Source organism: Emiliania huxleyi, assembly GCF_000372725.1.
Source record: "Emiliania huxleyi CCMP1516 unplaced genomic scaffold EMIHUscaffold_831, whole genome shotgun sequence".
Taxonomy (NCBI): domain Eukaryota; phylum Haptophyta; order Isochrysidales; family Noelaerhabdaceae; genus Emiliania; species Emiliania huxleyi.
The window spans coordinates 9,285-19,718 of record NW_005195793.1 but is presented as its reverse complement, the minus strand read 5'-3'; the positions used below and the strand labels follow the sequence as shown (position 1 = coordinate 19,718).

Genomic DNA, 10,434 nt, shown 5'->3' with positions numbered 1-10,434 from the left:
CAACATCTACAACACGCTGCGCGACTGGGAGTGGATGGACATCGGCATGGCTACGGACCTCGAGCCCGCAGACCGCGACGAGCTCTGGTCGATCATCTCGGCAGACACGGCGCTGCTCCGCCGGCTCAGCCTGCTCGACTACTCCCTCCTCCTCGGCATCTACCGCCCGCCACCGACGATGCTCCCGCAGCAAAAGTGCGAGCCGCGCCGCCGCCGCCACCCCCCACTCGGACGGCGCCGAGGTGCTCGGAGACACCTCGTGCAACGTGCGCGTCTCGCGCAGCGGCGGGCGGTACGACGAGCTCACCGCGGCCTTTGTGTACGTCGGCCCGCCCGCGCCGCCGCCGGCGCAGGAGCCGGTCGACCTCTCGGGCGGCTGGACCTCGCAGAAGGTCCTCTCGGTCTCGCTGCGCATCTGGCCGTACGTGATGACCGGGCTGACGGTGCTGCTCACGCTCAACTGGTGCTACGTCATTGTCACGCAGTGCCGGGCGCAGTCGCGGATCGCGAAGGCGTACGGCGGCGGCGGCGGCTTCGTCCGCCAGGGCTCGAGCAGCCGGCTGCGCCGGCGGGGCAGCAGGGCGCGGCCCGACCCCGGGTTTGGAGGCATCGAGACCGCAGCGTCCGGAGAGGCGGTGGACTGGGACTGACGGGTCACCTAAAATGTAGTACGTTTCGAGGGTGGTATGCGCACCTTTTCGGGGGTTCACGCGCGCGCGAGACGTGGGCAGGCTGCAGGGCCTGGGGTTGCCAGGTAATCGGGCGGTTCACGCAAAACACCCTCTTGAAACACTTTGGAACAACAAACAAAAAATGCCGGTGCAAACACGAAGGAGGGAAGAAGGGAGAAGGACAGATCGAGTCCACTTGGAGCACTTTGGCTTGGAGCACTTGGAGTGCAGTCATCAACCGCACATCCAGGGCCGGGGAGCTCAGAAGCGCACCCAGCGGGCCGGATGATTGGCATCGGGTTACGGGCTAGAGAGCCCTAGCCCCGGGGGTGCGCGTTCGCAGGGCAAGGGCCTTAAAGTAAACACAGTTCTCCGAGGGTTGGACCCGCGTACCGGGTTTCCCCTTAACTGCAGGACGCCCCCTCTACTCGGAGCTAGTGGACATTACACTGGACACCACGCCCAAACAGACACTTGCTTAGTCCTCGGTCCCGGGGCTCCACCTTCGGTCCTCCCGGGGCTCCGGTTCTCCCCGATTCGTTCTCTTGCTCGCTTGCCGAGCGTCATACGACGGCCGGTGTGGTCGTTTCCCTCGTTGTTGGTGTCGCTTCCTCCGCTGCCGCCTTTCGTCTTCGCTAGCCTCTCCCAGCTCCACCGGTTCTGAGAGTGTCGGCGGCCCGGCCGGGGTCACCCCGGGCGAGAGCGGTGGCATTGGGTCGCGACCAGTTCCACCCCCGGGGGGTCGAGCCCGCTCTCCCTGGTTGTCTCGCGCCCGCACCCGCGGCCTCTCTATCGTCCTCGGCTCGCCCCCCCCCTCCGCCGGCTCCTCTCCAGGCTCGGGGGGGCGTGGCCCTCCCTGTGGAAGGTCGTGGTGGTCCGGTTGCCACTGCGACTGGCCTTCCCCTGGTGAGCCCGTACGTCCCGACTCCACTCTCAGAGGCCGCGTCAGCTCATCTCTCGCCTCCTCCGACAACTGACCCCAAGCCCCTTCCGGGGCCCTCCGGTCACGGCCCTCCGGCTCGCCGGTGGGCCCACTATCGTACCGCGGTAACTCCCCCATCTCCTCCGCCCGGATACACCAGCCTCCGGCGGGGCGGTCCCGGACCCCCCAGGTTATTCCGAGCGGGTCCATACGGCGGCGGCCCCGCCGGCGGCGGGGGTGGAGGCGGTGGCAGGGGCGGCGGGTACGGTGGCGGCCCTCGCGGCCCAAACGTCTGGTGTGGAGCCGCAGGGGCGGCCCCACGACCCTGCAGCCGTTCCAGCGGCGGGGGTGGAAATGGCAGTGTGGGTGGCGGAAACGATGGCGGCACTGGCGGCCGCACCGCTTGGTGCAGAACCTCAGGGGCGGCTCCTCGACCCAGCGGTCGCTCCAGCGGCGGGGGCGGAGGTGGTGGTGGCGGGGGCGGGCCCGATGGCGGCGCCGGCCGCCGCACCTCCTGGGGCGGGGCCTCGGGGGATGCCCCCTGCCTCTGCGGCCATTCCAGCCGTGGCTCCACGCGTCGGCCGTCCACCCCGCTCGTGGGGGGGGGCCTAGCTCTCATCTCCCCTCGGGGAGGGGGGGGGGCAGGGCCCGGATTCGTCGACGGCCCCGCCTCTCCCCCCCCCCTCTCCGCATCAGGCCGTAGACCGCTCAGTAGTCGCGTCGCCTCCCCCCTCGCCTGGTCCTTCTCGATTCGATCCCGCACCGCCCGGATATCAAAGGCCAAGTTGTGTTCAGACAGCGGGCCCGCCGATGCCACCCGCCTCTTCACACAGCAGGCGTACGCCTTCAGCGCCTGCCCCCCCGACTGTGTCGGCCCCGGTGCGATGTCGTTGACGAGGTAGTCCTCTCCCTCCCACCGGAAAACCTGTCCAAGAAGATCTGTCGAGCCGACCAGTCGTTTAGCCAAGCCCCGCACCTCTCGTGCCTGTACTGGCCTGAGCACGCCGGTGCTGTCCGCGACCGACAGACCGATCGCCCTAAGTTCCGCCAGGACCGCCTTCTCGCCCGCCACCGCGGCCTCTTGGTCCCTCTCGGCTTCTCGGATCGCATCCCGTCGTTGTCTCACCCTGTCAGCTGCCGGTACGAACCTCACCGGGCTGTCTCGTGTCCTTCGTGGCAGAGTCCGTGTCGGGGGAGGCCGACCCGCAGGTGCAGCCCCGGCTCGGGGTGCGCTCGCCTGCTGTGGCGGCTGCCGCCCCCTCACCCCTAACCCGCCTCCTTGCCTCCTCTTCTCACGGACCACAGGGGCTGCACAACAAAAGCACACAAACACTCCCTGTCCCTGCATGGCTTGGCGTAGGCGCGTCCTCATCCCCTCCTCCGCCTCTCCTTCCACCCGCTCCGAGATCCGTTCCAGGATGGCACTAACCACCTCTTCAGCCACTCCCGTAGCCGCAGGTCCGTCTTCCGGCTTGACGTGGAACAGTGTGCGAAATTTACCGCCGCACCCATGACAGGCGGCTAGCGTGGGGAAGCGCTCCATCCCGAGCGACTCGAGAGGAATCCCCACCGCTTGCCAGTGGCGCGTCACTTGTATCGCGCGCTGCTTGGCCACCCGGGCCACCATCCTCAGGGCGCCTCCCTCCATCCCGAGCAGCGCACCCGCCATCTCCGCCTCCGCCATTCCCACTAGTCGCAGGAACCGGGGGAGGGCGGCCGGCACCGCTCCGTCAGGGACGGCCTCCTCCGGGGCCTCTCCCGCAAGCCCGTGTAGCACTTGCAGCGTTTCTGCCGCGTCCTTCGCCTCCTCCCCGCCCCCCACGACCCCGTCTGACAAAGGTAGGAACGACAGGGAGTCGGGCTGCCAGCGCACTACCCTCCATGGTGCCATGAAGTCCACCGCTCCGCAACACGTCTGCGCAGTCCACGCCAGCGTCCGCCGGACCCCGCCCCCATACCACGTGGGGGCCCACATCGTTGGTGCGCCGGTCCCCCGCCCACCGGTGCCGCCCGCTAAGAAGGCGAGCCGCCGCAGCGCTTCGGCGCTCACCGTTTGAGCCACGTTATCCCTCCTTGGCGCAAAAAGGAGCACTCTGACGTGCCGAGAGTTCATCAGCCGGGCGTGGCGGCGGAGCGCTCCCGGTTGACGGCATCTCGGCGGGCGGAGGGGGTCCTCTCCACCCCCTGCCCAAGCGTGGGTGTTCGCATAAACCGACTCCGTGGCGTTGGCCCATCCCGCCGCGTGTCCAAAGGCGAGTGTCCCGGCCGGGAAGAAGAGCACCTCGTCCACTGCCGCCCCACTACTGCTTAGGTTCTGGTAGGCGCGACACGACTTCTGCTGCCCCTCTTGCGGCGCCTCCTGAACGACCATCACCACCCGTCCGCCCGCTTCCGCCGTGGCTACCGCCTTCTTGTACACTCTGGTGAGGGCCCCCTGCCCGTGTTCGTTGACCGTGACCAAGACGTTGTGCGGCCACGGTCTCGCCTCCCATCTGTCCTCGGCGACTTCATCCACCTCCACCCCCCACTCCCCCCCCGACCACGCCCCCCCCACCACTCTGGGTGCGGCCTCGAAACCGCAGCGTGTCGCCATCGGCTAGCAGTACGTCGGGTGCCGTGTGTTGCTGCTTGATGTGTTGCTGCGGCACCTCGTCGATGAAGGTGCACCAGTGCGTATTGCTGACAAGGTGCAGCGAATACGCGCCACCGGCGCCGAGCGAGATCTCCGCGTGCCGGCCGTGCACGAACGTCGAGTTGAGCACGAGGTCGTTCGAAGGTGCGCGGCCAACGGTCAGCACACCACCCGCTACACGCGGCAGCTCCGTCGCCTGCGCCTCGTCCCAGGCGCCGCCGACCCAGCGCACCAACCGCGGCACCTCCTCCTCGTCAGCGCTGTCCTCCTGCTGCGTGCACGGCTCAGCCGTGTCGTGAGCGATGCCCGTCGTCTGGTAGTCGCCGTCCGGCCGCATCTGTAGATGGTGGAGCGGATCCTCCTCACCGATCACGAGCGGGTCCCAGCTTGTCGAGGCTTGCCCGGCCTCCGCTTCGTCCGGTCCCCCCCCAGCCCCGATCACGGGCGCCGCGTGGGCGGGGGTGGCGAGGGCGGAGGTGGCAACCGAGGCGGCTGCGAGGACGATGAGGCGGAATCCGGACCGGCCAGGAAATCTTGTTTTGTTGTAGACAGGCTCTAGCCGGCGCATACACTCCAGCAGGGAGGCTAGCAGAGAGGAGCCGGCGAGGGAGGAGGCGGCAAGGCAGGAGGCGGCGAGGGAGGAGGTGGCGAGGGAGGAGGCGGCGAAGGAGGCGGCGGCGAGGGAGGAGGTGGTAAGGGAGGGGACAGTGAGGGAGGAGACGGCGGGGGAGGAGGAGGCGAAGGAGGAGGAGGCGAGGAAGGAGGCGGCGAGGGAGGAGGCGGCGAGGGAGGAGGAGGTAGAGGAGGAGGCGGCGAGGGGGGAGGAGACGAGAGAGGAGGATGCGAGGGAGGAGGCGGCGAGGAAGGAGGCGCGAGGGGAGGCGGTGAGGGAGGAGACGGCAAGGGGGGAGGCGGCAGGGGAGGAAGCGGCGGGGGAGGAGATGGCGAGGGAGGGGGCGGCGAGGACGGCAAGGGATGAGGCGGCCAAGGAGGAGGCGGCGAGGGAGGAGGCGGCGAGGGAGGAGACGGCGAGGGAGGAGGTGGCGAGGGAGGGGGAGGTGCGGGGGGGGATGGCGAGGGAGGAGGCGGCGAGGGAGGAGGTGGCGAGGGAGGGGGAGGAGGGGGTGGCGAGGGAGGGGGTAGGAAGGGAGGTGGCAAGGGGGTTGGCGGCGAGGGAGGTGGCGGCGAGGGAGGTGGAGGCAAGGGAGGCTGCAAGGGAGGCAGCGGCGGTGGAGGGGGCGAGAACGGAGGGGGAGGGGGAGGTGGTTAAGGAGGGGGCAAAGATGGAAGAGGCAGCGGCGAGGGAGGAGGAGGCGGCGAGGGAGGAGGAGGCGGCAAGGGAGGAGGAGGCGGCGGAGGTGGCGGTAAGGGGGGAGGAGGCGGCAAGAGAGGAGGCGGTGAGGAAGGGGCCGGCGGTAGATGCGGCGGTGGCGGCGGTAAAGGGGGCGAGGGCGGAGAGGGAGGGGGTGGCGGTGGGGGAGGAGGCGGCAAAGGGGGGGTTTGGATTGTGGACTCCTGGGTGAAAGTGCTGCCCTGGTTCAGGACTCACACACTTCCAGCAACCAGCAGTCCGGATGGAAGAAATCAGGTAGGAGGCGGCGGGGGGGACGGAAGAAGTCAATCCCTCCCTGCAAAGGGAAAAGAAAGGAAGGTCAGCGATCTCGCACAGTCGCAACTCTTGAGCGCCGTACCCCCCAACCAAACTTTCGGTTATAATAACCGACGGAGGTTGATAGGCAAAGTTGGAAGCAGTAACGGCGATCGCGTTCGCACCATGCAAGTCGCCTGTCGAGCAGCTTCCACGGCGCGCATGCGCCGCGGAGTTGACCGACAGCCGCGTGCCTCGGGCCTCCCACTCCACGCGCGGCACGACGCACCCCGCGCGCCATTCATCGCCGCAGAAGTACTGCGACATGCTGCACGACGCCGAGGACAGCGTTGAGAAGCTGGCGCCATTCGCCAACCCGCATGCCTCGGCACCGGGCCGGGGAGCAGGCTGCGCATGTCGATGCAGCTGGAGGTTGCCACCCATCAGGCTCTCACACCAAAGCACAGGCGCCGTCGAGCTCTCGCAGCCGCGCTGCACAATGCTCCAGCTCAGGAGGGCTCCCTGCTTCTCGCAGCTTTGTGCAGCGCAGCGAGCGGGCAGCGCTGCACCAGACGGACCCACGGCGTGCTCAGCGAGCCGCGAGGCGGAGGCAGGCCGAGTGAGCGCGAGCCGCATCGGCGCCCATGTCCCGCGCAGCGGCGAGCGAGCGGCACGGAGGAGTGCAATGTCGCGCATTGCGTAACGGTCTCGCGGGCGTTCGCGTTCCGCTTTTTCTTCTCCCTCGCAACGATGAGCGCAGGCTCTCAGTGTCGCGCCGCTCGGTGGTTTGTCCTGAGCCTGCTGTCGACCCGCAGCCTCGCACTCGCGCCACCCGCCGCCGCCGGCCCTGCGAGTGCGATCGTCAGCCTTCCGCGCCGCTCGGCCGGCGGCCGATGCGCTGCAACGAGCGGCGACTCGACGCTGCAGCTCTCCGCCATGGACCCGCGCGTGGTGAGCGTGACGCTGGACAAGGTGACCGGCATCGACTTTGGCTGCGACCTGTCGCTCTGCTGGCCCTACGTGCTGAGCCTCACGCCTGGGGGCGCCGCCGAGCGCCTCGGAGAGCTCCGCGTCGGCGACCAGCTGCTGACTGTCTCGGGCGAGTCGGTCGTGGGGCGGCCTGTGGCCGAGGCAATGTCCGCCATCGCCGCGGCGGAGGGCTCGCAGGTCTCGATGGTCTTCTTCCGCGGCTCGAGGGAGTCGCTGCAGGCGCTCTGTGATGTCGCGCGCGGGCCAGTCACCGTCACGCTCACGCTGCAGCGACCGGGACAGCCGGACGAGGTGCTGAGCTTGCCGTACGGCTGCAACCTGCGCGATGAGCTCGTCAAGCGCAAGATCAACGTCTACCAGTCGCTCACGCGGTGGACCAACTGCAACGGCAAGCAGCTCTGCGGCACCTGCATCGTCGACGTCCCCGAAGGGGTCGAGAGCTGCACGCGGCGATCGCTCGACGAGGCGTCGACGCTGCGCGAGAACCCGCCCACGTACAAGCTCGCCTGCATCACAAACCTCTACGGCGATGCCACCGTCAAGCTCATGCCCAAGGTGAATCCGGCGCAGTGGACGCGCTAGAGGGTGAGACGCTGTCGACCGTTATTGTTGGTGATGGTGTGTAAATAACATGACACAGTTTATGAGGGTCCCTTTTCACTCATGTAAACGGCTGGTGATCTTCGTCCGTGCAACGCCGGACTCCACACGCCCAGAGGGTTTTTCTCGTCACTCCGGCGACGACGACGAAATCGTCGCTCGTCTCCGCAGAGCGACTGAGGCTCAGGCTCCTCTGCAAACGCCCGCGCGCCGCGCGCAGAAGGGGGCTCTCGTCGTCATTGGTCACACTCTTCACAGAGAAATCGTGCTCGACAGCGTCTCCGCCCCAGCGCGAGCGCGGGAACGCGCACACCGCAGCCTCCCTCAGAGCGGGTTGCAGGCGAGACCCCGAGTCGTCAAAATAGTCACCGTACCTTAAGGTATAAGATGACAACGAGAACACCTGGCACCCACGCCACGGCGCGCGTCCGCCGTCCGCCCCCCCGCGCCGGCACACAGTTCCACGACGTCGCCCGATCTTGCGGGGGGCAGTGAGATGCCCGTCCCGAGAGACTGTGCTGGTCGATGCCCGTACATTTTGGCCACAAAGACTCCACGGGACCCTGCAACGCGCGCTCACGCAGCCGTGGGGTCTCCGGCGCCTTCCGAGCAGGAGAAGCGCTCGAAGAAGCGAAGCGGGTGTGCGTAGACGTCTTCCTTGATGGCCTCGCAGAACGCCTCGGCTTCTGCGAGGCCTGCACTCTCGGCCTGCCCCGTCCCAGACAGCAGGCACTTTGTGTCCCCGTTCGTCCAAGCAAACGCAGTCAGGAATGTGGCTGCCTCGCCATGCGGCGCCTCTTCCTCGCCACCACCACTCGAGGCGGCGGTCCATGCGATTGGAGTCGCCTCCATCGAGAGCGCCGCGTCCCCTGCATACCGCAGCGTCTTTTCGAGAATCGGGTTGGTGAAGAAGCGGTTCGCCGAGAAGGAGAGCGTGATCGTAAATCCCGCGTCGGTGTCGCTGAGCGCGCTAACCTCGAGCGCAGTAAGGTGCTCCAAGATGCTGGCGTCACGCGCGCTGATGTACTGCTCGAGCAGCGGGTGGCCCTGCAGCGCGCACATCCAAAAGCCCGGGATACGTTTGGCCGCGACGCCGCGCTCTCGCAGGAGCGGCGCACGCTGATGCCGGCCCTCGCGCTCGAGGTCGGCAGCCCGCTTTGCGAAGGTGTCGTTGACGGCGTCGAGCCGCTCTTGCGCGTCCATGACGCAACGTAATGACGTGTCCATGCCGTCCCACAAGCTAACGGAGAGGAGAGGCCCCACGAGCGCGTGAAGACGCCGTGGGTCCGGCTTGTGTTTTTCTCCCTGCGCGCGGGCCTTCTAGGCCCGCGGGTAGTCTCCCCCCATCCCCAGGGCCTCCAGGGCTCGCACCTCAACCTCTCACAGACCAGCGCATAGCGCCATCGCACGTATTTTCTTCTCATAACAAGGCCTGTGAAGACGCCGCCCCGGCTGTCCATTCACAGACTCTCGACGTTCTATATCCTTGGCCGCGTTGGGTAGCGAGGATTGGTGTGACGCGGTCCACGTGTTTTCTGACGGCCGACCGTCAGTGCACGGACTTGGCCGACTTGCCCCTTCCACCAATGCGACGAACAGGGCTCCAGGCCCCAAATGACGTGTGAGTGTTAGAGTTGTTTGGTATTGCTAAAAATCTCTCTCTCTCCCAATGCGACAAACACGAGACCTAGCGCAAGGGTGGGTTGGATGGGGCTCGCTGCGAGCAAGGGCTGTGCAAGAAGCCGATCCCCGTATAGTCCGCCCCACTCCTCCCCATCGGGTCGCACAAGGCGGCCACGCCTCGCAGATTCGTTTCCCGCGCCTGGGTCAGGCGCGCGGGGCATCTCCCGGGTCGCTCGACATGCGATCCGGAGAGTGGCCGCTACAACTCGAGTATGCGAAGGAAAGAGCGGGGCCCCTCGGTCCGGCCCTCCGCGGGGGGAAGGGCATTGCGGGGTCCCCACGGGCGCCTCTGTCCGGCCCTCCCGAGGGCGGGAGGGGAGCAAGGGGGTGGGGGGATCGGGGCGGTGGGAGGGGTCTCAGTTTCGTGTGTGTGGCTACGCTTGCCTTTCGCGGGGAGCGAGGGGCCTTAGAACGTGTGCTAGCGCAGTGTGTGTGGCGCCCGCTCCGCGCTCGACGGCTTCCCCTGCCCTCCTCCCTCGAGGCAGCGAGCCAAAGAGCACACCTGTCATCTCACCGCTCCGTCAGGAGAGTGGCCCCTCCGATATATCGCGCCTGAGTAGAGCGCCGTCCCGGTATGTAGCGCGGTCCGCGGCGAACGTCGAACCTCGCTACATATCATCCGGTGGGGAGGGGAGGGGTCTCACTCTCAGTTTCGTGTGGCTAATGCTTGCCTTCGGGGAGGTGGGCCTCAGAAAGTGTGGCTAGCGCAGTCGAGTGCCGAGTGGCGCCCTGCCACACCTGCACCGTCACCGAGCTCCACCTCTCACCGCTCTACAACGCAAACACAATTGTTATTTCTGTCACAATACACGCAAAACACCCACGCGTGTTATCCGTGTTTTTTTGCGTTTGGAGATCCGCGCGCGCCCTCTGCTCTCTCTCGCTCCATGTCTCGCTCTCTCCCCGAGCCGACTCGGTCGCCGCTACACGGCGTCGGGCAAGCCGCCCTCGCGCCGTCTCGCGCCCCCAAGCTCGCCCTCGAGGATCTGGATGTGCTCCTATTCACAGCCGGGCCGCAAAGTGTGACGAGAGAGGGGTGAGAACGCCACTCACGCAAGCGGCGCTGCGCGACGCTCCTCGAGTTCGCGAATCCGAGCGACGTAATCGTCGTGCTCCGCGTCGATGCGCTGCTTCACCAGCCCGCGCCGCCGCCGCTCCCACAAGCGGTTCCACCGCTTGAGCCCCGAGCCCCGCGGCCCGCGGCCCGCGGCGCCGTAAGCGCCCGTCAGCCGCTTGAGCAGCGCCACCCAGCCGCCCTCGCGCCACTCCTCGTCGACGGGCGCCATCTGCGGCGGGTCGCGCAAGTGGAGCACCTCATTCGCGACGAAAGTCTGGAAGCGGTCCGCGT

General features: G+C 67.6%; 2 protein-coding genes across 2 annotated transcripts; one reads left to right on the top strand and one right to left on the bottom strand.

The window, feature by feature from the left end:
- Positions 1-7,112: 7,112 nt before the first annotated feature.
- EMIHUDRAFT_49239 (hypothetical protein) lies at positions 7,113-7,355 on the top strand (the record flags this gene model as incomplete). Its single annotated transcript, XM_005758869.1, has 1 exon — positions 7,113-7,355. A coding segment is annotated over one exon (243 nt), but the record flags the coding sequence as incomplete, so codon positions are not given.
- A 624-nt stretch (positions 7,356-7,979) lies between these two features.
- Positions 7,980-8,630, bottom strand: EMIHUDRAFT_77303 (hypothetical protein; the record flags this gene model as incomplete). Its single annotated transcript, XM_005758868.1, has 1 exon — positions 7,980-8,630. One exon carries the CDS (start codon positions 8,628-8,630, stop codon positions 7,980-7,982), a length of 651 nt encoding a protein of 216 aa, XP_005758925.1.
- Positions 8,631-10,434: the final 1,804 nt, after the last annotated feature.